The sequence below is a fragment of the Eretmochelys imbricata genome, chromosome 25 (genome assembly GCF_965152235.1).
Source record: "Eretmochelys imbricata isolate rEreImb1 chromosome 25, rEreImb1.hap1, whole genome shotgun sequence".
NCBI classification, from domain to species: Eukaryota; Metazoa; Chordata; order Testudines; family Cheloniidae; genus Eretmochelys; species Eretmochelys imbricata.
In genome coordinates, this window is record NC_135596.1 from 410,718 (window position 1) to 426,610 (window position 15,893).

Genomic DNA, 15,893 nt, shown 5'->3' on the forward strand with positions numbered 1-15,893 from the left:
TTTCCTGAGCTCAGAAACAAGCCCCCCCTGTAGCAGCACCTGGGTGTTTCCCTTCCTGGAACTGACTCCTGCTGTTTGCTGAGCTGGAGCGAGCCCCCTGGTAACATTACAGCCCTGGGGCTCTTGTGAAAACAATACCACTAGGCTGGGCTGTGGTCCTGCAACCAGCCCCCTCTTCCTGGCAGCCAGGTCCAGGCAGTGAGACAGGAGGCGAGCCACCACTTCCCCAGCCAGGCTCTGTACACAAAGGCAGCAAACCAGAGTAGCCACCCTCAAACGTGAGAAGCATCTCTGTCCTGCCCCCTCTGCTCCACATTTGGGCCTGGCTGCCAGGGAGAGAAGCTGAGTGAGCCAGAAAAATGCCAGGGGGAGGTGCAGCAGGAGAAGGAAAGGTCTCTCACACCCAGTCGGTAACTTTGGCAGGGAGAGCGTGGCAGCACTGGGCTGGGCAAAGGGTGGGAGGATTGCTGGGGAGGGCACTGGGAAAAGGTTCCCTCTGCTCAGCCTGAGTTAGGGTCATTGCCCGCTGTGAGAGGTTGTCACTCCCCGGGGTGTAGTCTGGGAGTGGTTGGAACTGCTGTGCCTCCTAACAATTCAGCTGAGTTGTCCTTTCTCACACTGCTCTACTGGTGATACACAGCCAGCCCCTCCAGGCCCTGTTATCACCCAGCATGACAGCAGGTGATGCCACACACCTAACTGAGTTACCTCAGTGCTTTACCTAAGCCACGCAAGGACAAACAGGAGACAACCTCCATTTTCCCAGCTCCCCAGCCTTGCACCCCTGTTGGAGTATGAGCCCAGAATTGTATCATTTTGCACTGCACAGGATCTGTACAATGCAAGCTCATTAATTAATTCTCTCCCCCCTCGATGTGGGGAAGATGTGCAACAGCCTTTGTTTACCAAGCAGAGATTTTCCCAAACACCTCACTGAAAGACACACTAGTAAAGGTTTAACATCCCTGTGGTGGGGAAAACTCTACAGCAGCCCAACACCATAGCATTTAATTTCAGAAAGGGGAACTACACAAAAATGAGGAGGTTAGTGAAACAGAAATTAAAAGGTACAGCGCCAAAAGTGAAATCCCTGCAACCTGCATGGAAACATTTTAAAGACACCATAATGGAGGCTCAACTTAAATGTATACCCCAAATTAAAAAACATAGTAAGAGAACCAGAAAAGTGTCACTGTGGTTACACAACAAAGTAAAAGAAGCAGTGAAAGGCAAAAAGGCATCCTTTAAAAAATGGAAGTTAAATCCTAATGAGGAGACTAGAAAGGAGCATAAACTCTGACAAATGAAGTGCAAAAATATAATTAGAAAGGCCAAAAAAGAATTTGAAGAACAGCCAGCCAAAGAGTCAAAAACTAAGAGCAAAAAAATTTTTAAGGACATCCGAAGCAGGAATCCTGCTAAACAACCAGTGGGGCCATTGGACAATCGAGATGCTAAAGGAGCACTCAAGGATGATGAGGCCATTGTGGAGAAACTAAATGAATTCTTTGCATCAGTCTTCATGGCTGAGAATGTGAGGGGGATTCCCAAACCAGAGCCATACTTTTTAGGGGTCTAAATTAGCTGTTACCACTCAAGAAAGAATTCTTGGAGTCATTGTGGATAGTTCTCTGAAAACATCCACTCAATGTGCAGTAGCAGTCAAAAAAGCAAACAGAATGTTGGGAATCATTAAGAAAGGGATAGATAAAAAGACACAAAATATCATATTGCCTCTATATAAATCCATGGTATGCCCACATCTTGAATACTGTGTGCAGATGTGGTCGCCCCATCTCAAAAAAGGTATATTGGAATTGGAAAAGGTTCAGAAAATGGCAATAAACATGACTAGGGGTATGGAACAGCTTCCATATGAGGAGAGATTAATAAGACTGGGACTTTTCAGCTTGGGAAAGAGACGACTAAGGGGGGATACGATAGAGGTCTATAAAATCAGGATTGGTGTGGAGAAAGTAAATAAGGAAGTGTTTACTTATTCTCATAACACAAGAACTAGGACTCACCAAAAGAAATTAATAAGCAGCAGGTTTAAAACAAACAAAAGAAAGTATTTCTTCATACAACGCACAGTCAATCTGTGGAACTCTTTGCCAGAGACTGTTGTGAAGGCCAAGACTATAACAGGGTTCAGAAAAGCACTAGATAAATTAATGGAGGATAGGTCCATCAATGGCTATTAGCCAGCATGGGCAGGGATGGTGTCCCTAGCCTGTTTGCCAGAAGCTGGGAATGGGCGACAGGACTTGATGATTACCTGTTCCGTTCATTCCCTCTGGGGCACCTGGCATTGGTCACTGTCAGAATACAGGATACTTGGCTAGATGGACCTTTGGTCTGACCTAGTATGGCCATTCTTATGTTCTTATAAAACAAGTTTATTAACTACAGAAAGATAGATTTTAAGTGATTATATGTGATAGCAAACAGATCAAAACAGATTACCTAGCAAATAAACAAAATTGGAAACTAAGCCTAAATTACTAGATAGATATGAATTAGCAAAATCTCCCCGTGACTGATGATACAAGCAGGCTTGCACATTCTTAAGGCACAAGGAACATGTGCCTTGCAGCTTGGCTTCCCCTCCCCTGTTCCCAATCCTTTGTCTTCCAGAGCTTCTTTCAGGTGTTGAATTGTGGGGGAGTGAAGACAAATCATGATGTTACTCCCCACCTTATATAGTCTCTCCATATGGCAGAAACCTTTTGTTTCAAGCTAAGTTCCCAGCCCAGTTCATGGAAAAACACAGGTACCAAAATGGAATTTAGTGTCATGTGGTCTGGAAAAGGAAGGGAGTGGGCACCTGACCAAAAGAGCCAATGGGAAGGCCAGAACTTTTTAAAATTGGAAAAAACTTCCCCTTTGTCTGTCTGTTCTTCTCCGGAGGAGCAGAGACAGGGCTGGAACTATGCTGTAAAAGCTTTGGGCCAGGTATGAAAAAATCATCAGATCATACCTAGAAACTACTCATTTGAAACCCCAGATATGTAATAGATCAGGAAATGTCTAGGAAGATGCAATTAGGTTTATCTCTTCTATTTCTTTATGGCTTGTGGACTCCTCTGTGCTAACCCCAGGTGCTTTTGTTTTGCTTGTAGCCTTTAAGCTGGACCTCAAGAAAGCTATCTTGGTGCTTAATCCTTGTAATTGATTGTTTGGTTTTTTTAAATCTAGCAAAAAGCCTAAGTTCCAAATGTATTTTCTTTCTTTTTGTTTTTAATAAAATTTACCTTTTTTTAAGAACAGGATTGGATTTTTGTGTCCTAAAAGGTTTGTGCATATGTTGTTTAATTAGCTGGTGGCAACAGCTAGTTTCCTTTGTTTTCTTTCTCAGCTCTTCCCCAGGGGGCGGGGGTGAAAGGGGTTGAGGGTACCCTACAGGAAGGAATTCCCAAGTGCGCCTTCCTGGGTTCTCAAAGGGGTTTTTTGCACTTGGGTGGTGGCAGCATCAACCCATCCAAGGTCAGAGAAAAGCTGTGAACTTGAGAGTGTAATACAAGCCTGGAGTGGCCAGTATTAATTTTTATAATCCTTGTCGGCCTCCACCTTCTGCACTCGAAGTGCTAGAGTGGGAATTTTGAACCCTCCCAGGAAAAGAGTCTCTGAAGCAAATGCTAGAAAAGAGTAGGATCAAAAGAGCCACTTTGGGGAATTCCCCTGACACTGTCCTCGAGGGCAGCGCATCCCTCCAGCAGTGACTCAGCAGAGACACAAACTGGCTTCTGCTCTCTGGTCCTCACTTTGTTCCCGGGACAGGCAATCTTCCCAGAGTGGGGCAGCAAATGGATCTAGGTAGGGTTGGGACCTGGGAATCTCTTTTTCTACTTATTGTTCCTGCTGCCCCTCTCAGTCTCCTTCCCTTTTCTCCCAGTGCTTTATCTGTAATGAAAGAGGTGCTGGGGCTCAAGCAATTTTTTTTACTTTCATAACTGACATGGTAAGCCCAGAGGTGCTGGGGCTCAGCTCTGGCAAGCCCTGGCACACATTAAGCGCTGCTTTCTCCCCTCTTGTACAAACTCACCAGTGGGTCCCTTAAAGGGGGCTTTTGTGCAGTCACTTTCCTGCTAGTCCCCAGCACTTTCCCCCAGGTCTGTCCCATCATCTGGAGTCTCAGCTCAGGAGTTGGAGTCAGCAGAGCCCAGGGCTGCCCCAGGGGTCTCATTCTAGCCACCAGAGAAAGTCCCCAGCTGGGCTGGGCATGGAGGGAGCTTTAATGAAGGTCTCTCCCCAGAACAGACCGCACTGGGGGAGCAGCAGCTGCTCAGGTTCCCAGATCACAGTGCAGGGAGCTGCATCTGCCCCAGGGAAACCAACTCCAGAGCGCTAATACCATGAGCAGAGAGAGACAAGGTGGGTGAGGTAAGAGCTTTTATTGGACCAACTTCTACTGGTGAAAGAGATACGTGTATGAGCTACACAGAGATCTTCTTCAGGCCAGAGAGAGGCAGACACCAGCCTCTTCTCCCTAAGTAATACCGAGATCCTGCTGGTGGCAGCAGCTAATGACTGTGCCCCACTGGGCTCCCTGGGCAGCCGCAGGGACAGCCAGGCAGATACTGATCCCATTTGCCCATCTGGACCCACCTCCTGCTATTCTGGGGGTGACTCTGAGCCCTGAATCCTGCACAGAAATCCAAGAGGGACCCTGGTCCGTCCTGTCACCCCAAACAGTCCCAGTCAGAAGCCAGAGCCCAGAAATCATGATTTTGGCCTAAGAAAATAATGCAATAGTGTGTCTGTTGGGGGGTGAGCTCTGTGGGGATATTCACCTTGTAGCTTTGGAGCCCATAGGGGTTAGTCCTTTGCCGCCCCCCCACCCCCAACACTTTGACCGTTTCCAGTACAAACAAAATCTCCCCTGGCTGCTGGGTGGGGAAGACCCCTCCCCCTCTTACTGCCCCTGGCCTGTACCATGGGCTGGGAGAGCTGCCATTGGATCTCTCACCATCCCTCTACTTTATCACTAGCCTCTCTCCCCCTCCCCCAGCCAGTCTCCTCTGTCACTCTCTCTCCAGCCCTAGTGTCACCCCCCCACTTTCTCCCCCTCTTCCCTTCTCACTGTCCCCCATTCACATTTTCCTTCTCTCCCAGCCCTGTTCCCACCCGCCCCATGATTCTCCCCCTGCATCTTGATTCCCAGGAATTGTCTTATCCTCCCTCCAGTGCACCCACGGCCCCCCAATCCCATCCCATGCCCCGCACCCCTGTTCCCTCCCTCCTGCCCCCTCACACATCCCATTTCATGCCTCAATCCCCTCTGGCCCACACTCCCCCTGCCCCTTTTCAGCCCCCTTCCAGCTCCCACTCCCCAGGTGTCGTTGACCCAGCTGTCCCCACAGCGCAGTCTGGAAAAGGCTGCCAAGTCTCACAAAATAAAAAATCTGCACTGCCTTTTCCCAACAAGCCCAAAGCAAGCCAATCCCATTTCGGAGGCACCGCCCAGTCCCACTCACCAAGCCCCAAACAAGCCACACACTTCAATGGCAAAACAAGCAACAAGCTGCTTAAAGAAAAGCAACAGGCTACTGAGAGAAATGATTGGGCAAGTACAAAGAAGCCATTATAGGCTTCCTAATAGAAGCCTCCCCACCCCACCCAAAGCCCCCAAACAAGCAAAAGTCTACTTAAAGAAATGAATAAGCAGTTACATAACAAAGAAGCCAAAGGGAGCCCTTTGGCTCCCAGCAAATGAGATCAGCATCGGCCTGACTGTCCCTGGGGGCTGCAGTGATCGCTGGGGTCACTCAGTCCAGCAGCAGGAAGTGAATCGCTCTCGCTGCAGTGACTCTGCGGCGCTGTGGGGAGCCCAGGCTCCTTGCAAGATCCCCGAGCCCCGGCGGCTGCTGCTGGGGACCCCGGGGCCCTGGCTGCAGCCGGGAGAGGGGAATTTCCAGCAGTGACATTCCCGCTGCTCCCCAGGAGCCTCCCCCGGTGCAGAGACCCCAGCCTGGCCAGGACCCCCCATCCCGGGCTCCAGCCCCTGCTCCCGGGGAGGGCACCGCTTGGAGGGAAGGTGAGAGAGACCTGCCCATCCCCCCAGGGAGAGGTGCCCCCCGGTGCCATCCTGGCTGCAGGGGGAGCGTTTGGCCTCAGGCTGCTCCCAGCGGAGCTGGCTGCGATTCCCTGCCCTGGGCCCAGGAAAGCTGCCGCCAGCTCCCTTTGGCTCCGATGCTGATCCCATTTGCCCATCTGGTCTCACACTGGAACCGGAGAACTAATTCAAACCGGGATTTCATACTGGAACTGGAGCTGAAGCTGAACCATAATTTTGTTTACTGATTGAACCTGCACTGAAGTGAAAAAAAAGAAAAAAAAACTGTGTGTGAGTGTGTGTGTGTCCAGTTAAAATTAAGATTTCGCATTTTTTAAGCTCATCATTTTAAAAAAATTACAGTCATCTTATTTTCATTTTGAGAGATGAAAACAAAATACACAATGGGCTGGTGATTTTCCCACAATGGGAGCAACTGTTTCACTGTCTGAACCTGAACCGTAACAGATCTGTGGGCGGACAGGGGGAAAGACGAGAAGGGGTGGCAAGCATGGAGTTCGGCAAAATTTCGTTTCATCAAAATGTGGGTGCAGATAGGCTTGAGTCAGAAGTCAGAAATAATTATATCTTAGCATCAATGTCAGACACATTTGAAATTGAAAGATGAATTGGAACTTCTTCTGAAGCTTGTGAAATCTCCAAAACGGAAGCAATATCTGGACCAAGGAAAGCCCCAAAAGGATTGGGCTAATTCTTGATTCGTTTGCAGATGAGCCACTTATCAATAAGAAAGAAAACATACCAATCTATTGAAAACATCAGAAAAATGTCATGCCCAAGCTGTATCAACTAGCAAAAATTGTACCAGCAGTTCCAGCAACACAAGTGAGTCTTAAAAGAAAATGTCCAGACCTCAAAGGTATCTTTTTACTGCAGAGGTCCAATATCACAAACCAAATGTTTCAAGATGTTATTTTAGGTTTTTCAAACAAATTGTTCATCAAAAAAATGATGTTTATTTAACAACACAAAAACACTAGGAAAATTCATGTAAAGTTTAAGTTAAAAAATAAATAAATAGTCAAAAATTAAAACAGTTTTCAGTTGCAGCTCTGTTTTTTCAAGTTATCTCCACAGAGATTTAAATAGGATTTGAACATGTAACTGAACTTTTACTTTTGTTTCTTTGGGTGGCTTGAACCATCGATGAAACTGAACATATTTAATGCAACTTAACCCGAACTGAACCAAACCAAAATAAATACCAGTTGGACTCCCTGCCTGCTGTTGCTAGCAGTGACTTTGGTTTGACCCAGGATCCTGCACATCAGTCAGAGCAGGGCCCTGTTCTGTCCTGTCAACCCCAAACATTTAACATTCAGGAGTTGGACTCTCAAATAATGAGACTGTCTGTCTGAAAAAAATCAAAGAGTAAATTGGGAGCAGGGTGTGTGTGTGGAGGGGGGCGGGATATTTGCCTAGTGAATTCTGAGCCCTTGGGGGAAGTCCACTGCCCACCCTCCCCCCCATGCTTGTTTGACCATTTCTAGGGGAAAAGATTCCCCCCTGAAACTCTCCTACCCCATGGGCTGGGGGAGCTGCTATTTTCTCTCTCACCATCCCCCTCCCTTCTACCCTCCAGCTCTCCCTTCTCCAGCCAGTCTCAGCTTGCTCTCATATTCTCCCTCCAGCCTCCCCACAGCCCATCTCCACACATCCCACCCTTTCCTTCTCTTTATCCCGCCACTCAGAGTTTCCCTCTATTCCAGCTCTGTTCCCCTGAGCCCCAGAATTCTCCCCCGCCCCCTGATTCCTGAGTATTCCCTCAGCATCCCTTCAGCAGCCCCACATCTCCATGGCCCCATCCTGCCCCGTGCATCCCTGTTCACCACCCTCCTGCCCCCTCACACATCGCTGTTAACCCCTCAGTGCCCTCTGGCTCTCAGAGCCCCCTGCCCCTCTTCACCCCCCTTCCGGCCAGCCCCACTCCCCTTCCCCTAGGACCCACCCCCTTCCCCTGCCGAAGCCCCCCTCTCCATGTTTGCCAGCCCCCCCCAACCCAGAGCACAGGGAGAGCAGGCGGCATGTGCTCCCCCACCCCACAGCACAGGGTCCCAGCCCCCAGCACAGGGCGGGTGGCATGCAACCACCACCACCCCCCGCCCTGACCACCCCACGCACAGGACAGGCCACCTCAGCACCTCCGTTCCCCTCCCTCCCCCAAGTAGCAGGCGGCATGGCCTCGGTGCCTGAGGCCCCCCAGCACTGGGCAGCCTCAGCTACGCCAAGTCCTGGCCACCCTAGCCCCAATCTTTAAAAGCAAGGTGTGATAGAGCCTTCAATGGCCAGATGAACTAGTGGCTAGTTAGTTGCACAAAGGGGACTTAGGGGGATCTGGGCCACACCCCCCCTCCATCAGGTCCCAGCCCAGGGCCCTGTGTGGTTCAACCCCTAAACAGGGGAGATGAGTCTCTCTCCCTGTCGGGGGGGCAGGGGGGGCCTTCAAAACCAGTTTCCTCGGGCTGCTTCCTTCTAAAGTCTCTTTCGTTTGGGGCACAGCCCCACTAGTCCAGTCGCCCCACAGTTGGGGCTTATCTGCAGGTTCCCCTTGGCTTACTTGCCTCCAGTGGCTGCGTTGGCTGGCAAGTCGCTACTCCGTCCCTTCAGGCAGGCAAAGAGGGAGCTCCTGCTCCTCACCAGTCATCCCCTGGCTGAGCCGGCTCCCTTCTTTTCTCCTCCCTCCAGGCCTGGCATTGGCTGCAGGTATAGCGGGGCAGGGCTAGCTGAACCCAAAGGTTTTCTTTAATCCCTGCTGTGCCAGTCGGCACTTTCTCTTCTCCTTCATAGAAGGAAATACAGATTTAAAGAGAATCCCTACCCCATTCCTGGCTACACACTTCTAAAATCATTCACTGGCAATAGGACACTGCCCCATCCCAGGTAAGTGCCTTTGACAGAAGAGTTCTACACACAACACTGAGTGTGTTCATCTCACTCACAATGTAACGCAAATCCTGAATTCTGACCTGAGCAAAAATGGCTTGTGCCTGGAACATTGCCAGGGCCCTCGTTGGTGGGGAATAACACTACGTTAAAACTTTCTTGTACATTATGAGGGCTGTAGGCATAAGGGCTCTGCTTAGATAGAAGTTGCCAGAGTCTCACCTAATCACAAGCTTCCAGGAGCTTGGGGTTCTAACAAACACATCAACTGTCATGAAGCTCATGAAAAAATCCTGAAGGTTGGCAACACTGCAAGGCCCTTTTACACTGAACCAGAACAGTCTTAGCGTGCATGAGAATCAGTCCTTGGAAACACTCCAACTTAACCAAGTTTTTAGCCTGTGAATTTAACAATTTCCTTCCTTAAACACACAGACCCTGCTTCTGCAAGCTCACCATCACAGGTGGACATTGGTGTCTTTGTGAAGCCCCAGTGACCCTCCACACCAGCACAGGGGGGGCTGGTTGCAGCACCAGAGCCCTAGTGGTTCATTTTTCAGAAAAGCCTCTGGGGCTATAATGTTACCAGCTGGCACCTTCCAGCTCACCAAACCGCATGAGTCAGTGCCAGGTAGGGAAACACCCAGTTGTTTTTGCAGGAGGGGCATATTTCTGAGCTCAGGAAAGTGAAACTTACACTGTCCAGAGGGAGCCATGGCCGCAGAGAACCCCATGGAAAGTCTCCAGGATGAAGCTAGTTGTCCCATCTGTCTGGAATATTTTCAAGACCCAGTGATTATAGACTGTGGGCACAATTTCTGCCGAGGCTGCATCAGCCGGTGCTGGGAGGGATCTGACTCGGAAGTATCCTGCCCTCAGTGCAGAGAAACTGCTCAGCAGAGAAACCTCAGGCCAAACAGGCAGCTGGCAAATGTTGTAGAAATAGCCAAACAGCTGAGTTTCCAGGCAGGAACAGGGTCAGGAGGGGATAGTCTGTGTGATGAGCACCAGGAGCCTCTCAAACTGTTCTGTGAAGAGGACCAAACCCCCATCTGTGTGGTGTGTGACAGATCCCAGGCTCACAGAGCTCACGCTGTGGTTCCCATAGAGGAGGCTGCCCAGCAATACAAGGTAGGGAACTTCTCTCCAGCCTAATGGGAAATAATTTTGAATGTTAGTTGCAGGTTCATTTAATCACAAGTTGCCAGTCACACATATTCTCTCTCTCCTACAGCTATTGATGTATCTGCATCATTCAGCTCTGTGAAGAAAAAAAATGTATGAAAAATTATATAGCAACTCCTTAATAAAGGCCTCAGGCCCAGCAGGGAGATGAGGTTTCCCACTGGGATTCTGAATTCCTGTGTTCCTCCGTAAGGGATTAAATTCAGATGCCAGCCTGCATTAGAGGAGGTCACTGTGCTAAACCCTGTGTGGACCCCAAGCAGCTTGAGTCCACACACAAAAGGGCTCCAGACAGCGTAGGTCCATGCCGAACACCATGGGCATTAGCCTGGGTTGCCGCAAAACTAACCTGGGAAGAGCTGTCCTGTGCCAGTCTGAACTGTTTTATTGTGTATGTGGGCAAGGACCAGCCAGAGTGGTTCCATTAGTCCTACCGTGCAGCCTTTTGAAATCTTGCAGAATCCACTGCTTCTGGACACTTTTCCAGGGACGCTGGGGTAACTACACAGCGGGCATTGCCACTGAAAGGGTTTAGAACAGCACTAAGTCAAACTCCAGCCATTCTTAACACTAATCAGCATCTCTAGTAGGGTTTGCTTTAGTGCTTAAGCAAGTTCTGCCCAACTAGTATGCTCCCCAGGGGTTCAGGGCTGAAGTTCAATGGTCCTGGTAGTTCCTCTTGTTTGTATCACAAAGTAAGCTAAACCTTCTCAAAAATAGATTTATTTGTTCCCCACCATGGCCCATTAACACCTAATATCCCAGGACCAACACAAATACAACACTGCATATAACACCTGGGATTTGTATCATTTTGTGAGTTAAACCTTCTCAAAAACAGGTTAATTGATTCACCATCATGTGACTCCAGTTTCTTGCTCGTTTAATTCTGTGGAGAAAGGGGACAAATAATTCAAAACAGTCTCAATATAAAACACTCCCTGTCTCTGTTAATGAGGTTTCATTTCCTTGGTGTTCCTGATGTCATAAACCTGGTAGGGTTGACAGTCACCTACAGAGTCTTCGGTTTGACATGGAAACCCCCCACCCCACCCCAAGCACTCTCAAAATGAAACCTCCCAACATCATTTCTGTTTCTTCAGGAAAAGATTCAGGCCCATTTGGAGATTCTGAAGGAAGAGAGAGAAAAGCTTCTGAGATTTAAAGTGACTGGAGAGGGGAAAAGCCTGGAGTATCTGGTAGGTGCCCATTGTTATTAACTTGCAGGGACTTGCAGTGGGCCATTTGTTAGGAATCTGGTCTTGGGACCCCCCACCCATGGCTTTTCCCAGCAGCCTGGGTTCCCTGGGCCTCTCTTACCCTGGCCGGGCTCCAGCTTCCAGCCTGGCCGGGGGGCTGGACCTCGGCGAGAAGAGGAGGGGGAGAGGGCTGGGTCTGTGGTGAAAAGTGGATGGGCCAGGCCCCTTGGCTTCCCTTTTCAGGTGCACCTGGTAGGACATCTGTTTGTAGGCAGCTTCCTCCATGGACTTGGGGAATGTGGGCTTTGTGTTTCTTCATGAGCATGGATGTCTGTGTTAGAGTCCTGTGTCTTCGCACACCTACACAAACCGGCCCTGAGAAATCCTCTCTCAGGAGCAGGACCACATCATATTCTGTAGAATCTAAGCTTCCATTCCAATTAATGAGTTAATTTCTAGCCCTTGTGTCTTTCACAAAACTCCTCCCAAGGTGAGCAGACTATGTCTCGTGCAGTGCTGTCTGCTTGAGTCTGCAGACATTTCTTGCATTGTTAATTATTTCTCTCCCCTCGCATCTCTGTTAATGTAGTGCTCAGTCCTGCTGGCTGCTGCTCTGGGTCTGGCTTAACACAGTGTGCTGACTATGTCAGACATAGAAACATCCCATGATAAAATATTAGGGACAAATGGGAAAGTGGTAGAAAATCCTCTCCCTACCAACGACAGGGTATAACCATGTGTTAGACATCACAGAATTTTCAAAGAAATTCTCTCTCCTGCACAGTCAGCACTCCATGAACGGACCCTAGACTCTCTCTCTAACCCTTACCTGTCCTTTCTTTTAAAAAAAATAGATACAGACAGAAAACAAGAGGCAGAAGGTTGTATCTGAATTTCAGCAACTGCGGCAGTTTCTAGAAGAAGAAGAAGAGCAACTCCTGCTGGGCCAGCTGGAAAATCTGGAAAAGGCGATTGTGAAGATACAGAATGACAATGTCACTAAAATGTCTGAGGAGATTTTCCGTCTCAGCAACTTGATCAGTGAGCTGGAGGGGAAGTGTCAGAAGCCAGCAAGTGAATTCCTGCAGGTGAGACTGAGTTATAAACATCCCTGATCCAAACACAGGGACAGGACAGCTCCTGAATCATGGGCACTGGAGACCAGCAGTCAGAGTTCACAGTGTAATTCAGTGTGTGCATTCCTGAAATGTGAATTATTGTTTCTCTTTGAAGAATTACAGACTCATTTATATTAGAGATGACATTAACTCAGCAAATCCATGGCCCTAGGGCCAAGGCAGGGCCTCTCTTTCCCATATCTGCAAAATCCCTTCTCTGGGATCCCCAATGGGCAGCATTTGGGACTAAAATTGTTTTTCTGTCTCTTTCCTCTCTAGGATGTCAGAAGCACCTTGAGCAGGTATGTGGCTCTATTTCACTTCCCCTCATTCTTTATGATGCTGTGAAAGGGCTTGGAGAGTGTATTGACTCTACATTTCATAAAAATATAAGAATGGCCATACTAGGTCAGACCAGTATCCTGTCTTCCAACAGCAGCCAATGCCAGGTGCCCCAGAGGGAACGAACAGAACAGGTTATCGTCAAGTGATCCATCCCCTGTCACCATTCCCAGCATCTGCCAAACACAGGCTAGGAACACCATGCTGGTTTATAGCCACTGATGGACGTATGCTCCATGAACTTATCTAGTTCTTTTTTGAACCCTGTTTGTGTCTTGGCCTTCACAACATCCTCTGGCAAAGAGTTTCACAGGTTTACTGTGCGTTGTGTGAAGAAATACTTCCTTTTGTTTGTTTTAAAACTGCTGTCTATTAATTTCATTTGGTGACCCCCTAGTTCTTTCGTTATGAGAAGGAGTAAATAACACTTCCTTGTTTGCTCTCTCCACACCAGTCATGATTTTATAGACCTCTATCATAGCCCCCCTCTTAGCCGTCTGTTTTCTAAGATGAAATGTCCCAGTCTTATTAATCTCTCCTCATATGGAAGCTGTTCCATAACCAGAATCATTTTTGTAGTGCTTTTCTGAACCCTTTTTGAGATGGGGTGACCAGGTCTGCATGCAATATTCAAGATTTTGCATGGATTTATATAGACGCAATGTGATATTTTCTGTTGTATTATCTCTCTCTTTCTTAATGATTCCCAACATAGTTAGCTTTTTTGACTATCGCTGCACATCGAGTGGATATTTTCAGAGAACTATCCACAATGACTCCAAGATCTCTTTCTTGAGTGGTAGCAGCTAATTTAGACCCCCTCATTTTATAACTATAGATGGGATTATGTTTTCCAATATGTATTACTCTGCATTTATCAGTATTGAATTTCATCTGCCAAATTTTTTAGCCAGTCACCCAGTTTTGTGAGATCCCTTTGTAACTCTTCACAGTCTGCTTTGTACTTAACTATCTTGAGTAGTTTTGCATTATCTGCAAATTTTGCCACCTCACTGTTTACCCCTTTTTCCAGATCATTTATGTATACGTTGAATAGGACTGGTCCCAGTACAGACCCCTGGGGAACACCACTATTTATCTCTCTCCATTCTGAAAACTGATAATTTGTTCCTACCTTTTGTTTCCTGTCTTTTAATCAGTTACTAATCCATGAGAGGACCTTCCGTCTTATCCCATGACAGCTTACTTTGCTTAAGAGCCTGTAGTGAGGGATCTTATCAAAGGCTTTCTGAAAATCTAAGTACACTATATCCACTGGTTTCAGAGTAACAGCCGTGTTAGTCTGTATTCGCAAAAAGAAAAGGAGTACTTGTGGCACCTTAGAGACTAACCAGTTTATTTGAGCATGAGCTTTCGTGAGCTACAGCTCACTTCATCAGATACATACCGTGGAAACTGCAGCAGACTTTATATATACACAGAGAATATGAAACAATACCTCCTCCCACCCCACTGTCCTGCTGGTAATAGCTTATCTAAAGTAATCGTCAGGTTAGGCCATTTCCAGCACAAATCCAGGTTTTCTCACCCTCCACCCCCTCACACAAATTCACTCTCCTGCTGGTGATAGCCCATCCAAAGTGACAACTCTTTACACAATGTGCATGATAATGAAGTTAGGCCATTTCCTGCACAAATCCAGGTTCTCTCACTCCCTCACTCCCCTCCAAAAACCCACCCCCATACACACACAGACTCACTCTCCTGCTGGTAATAGCTTGTCCAAACTGACCACTGGATCCCCCTTATCCACATGTTTGTTGACCCCCTCAAAGAATTTTAGTAGATTGGTGACGCATGATTTCCCTTTACAAAAACCATGTTGACTCTTCCCCAACAAATCATGTTCATCTATGTATCTGATAATTCTGTTCTTTACTATAGTTCCCCAGGGCACTGCAGCAAAATATATGGGGCAAGGTCACATTCTGAATGTAATTCCCATTTATGCATTTAATCCTCACCCTTTTACACAGGACTCTTGAATGATCTATTCAGTGGGAAAGACTGGCCTACAGTATTTCCTAGAGATGTTACATCCCTGGGGAATTGGCTGCCTCAGAACCCTGAGGATCAATATGGGCCTTTCAGCTCAAGGCACTGGTTACAATCATGCCCTGGACAGCAGGAATCAAGAGCCTTTACCACCTCAGGACTGTTTGGAGACCTGTGTGGAAGGAACTGGTGGGGGCGGGGGCCCCTGAGGTTTCAATCTAGTTCCTGAAAGAACAATCCGATAGCACTGTGCGCATGAAATATGGGAACATACTAGTATTAGTGCATGGAGGCGAAGGAGTGAATTGGTCATGAAAACATGATTCCCCTTTGATGTACAGATCTGCTCTGTCCAGGCTAGAGATGAAGAATATTAATGGGGCCTTTAGGGAAAGGTTGCACTGCCATGGCCAGTGCTGTGCCTGCTCTGAGACTGGGAGAAGTGGAGGAATTCTAACTCCAGGCCTATAAGAGCAGCAACTTCCACTAGCATGGAATTATAATGAGTCACTAAAAGAAACATAATATCATGAAATTCTTCCTCTCCAGGTGCGAGAAGGGGAAGTTCCTCCAGCCAGTGGAGATTTCTCCTGAGCTGGAAAAGAGACTCAGTGATTTCTCCCAGCGAAATATTGCTCTAACGGAGATTCTGTGGAAGTTCAAAGGTACTGAGAAGGGATCTAGGAAAGGAAACCAGGGTGTGTCTCTGGGACTATGGGTGGAGATGGGCTCTGGGCAACTGGTTCAATTAGATTATGTACCTATTTAATAAAAAGTAGAAAGCAGACAAACTGCGCAGATGAAGTAAGGGCCCAGGTGCCAGGATCTTTCACATTATTTCACTCTGTGAACTTTGGTACAATCATTAAGGTAAAAATGTACAAAATTTGGGGTACCTCAGTTTCACTCTTCCAACTACAGAACTACAGGGCATGTGCTCCAGAGCTGTTTAGCAGCCCCACATGCAGCTGGAGTCCGTAGGATCTGCAGGTGCCCATTACCAAGGAACTCCGGGCCCCAGGTGCCTAAGGCCTTGTCTATCTACACTACAGAGTTTTGTCGATTCCAGTTACG

The 15,893-nt window shown here is 47.8% G+C and overlaps 1 protein-coding gene across 1 annotated transcript in view; it reads left to right on the forward strand.

Moving 5' to 3' along the window:
• The window catches only part of LOC144280209 (zinc finger protein RFP-like), a 149,652-nt gene that overhangs the window by 124,687 nt on the left and 9,072 nt on the right, over positions 1-15,893 (forward strand). Inside the window, 5 exon segments of the mRNA XM_077842066.1 lie at positions 9,926-10,090; positions 11,248-11,343; positions 12,198-12,431; positions 12,741-12,763; positions 15,369-15,484. Coding sequence (XP_077698192.1) covers positions 9,926-10,090; positions 11,248-11,343; positions 12,198-12,431; positions 12,741-12,763; positions 15,369-15,484 — 634 coding nt within the window.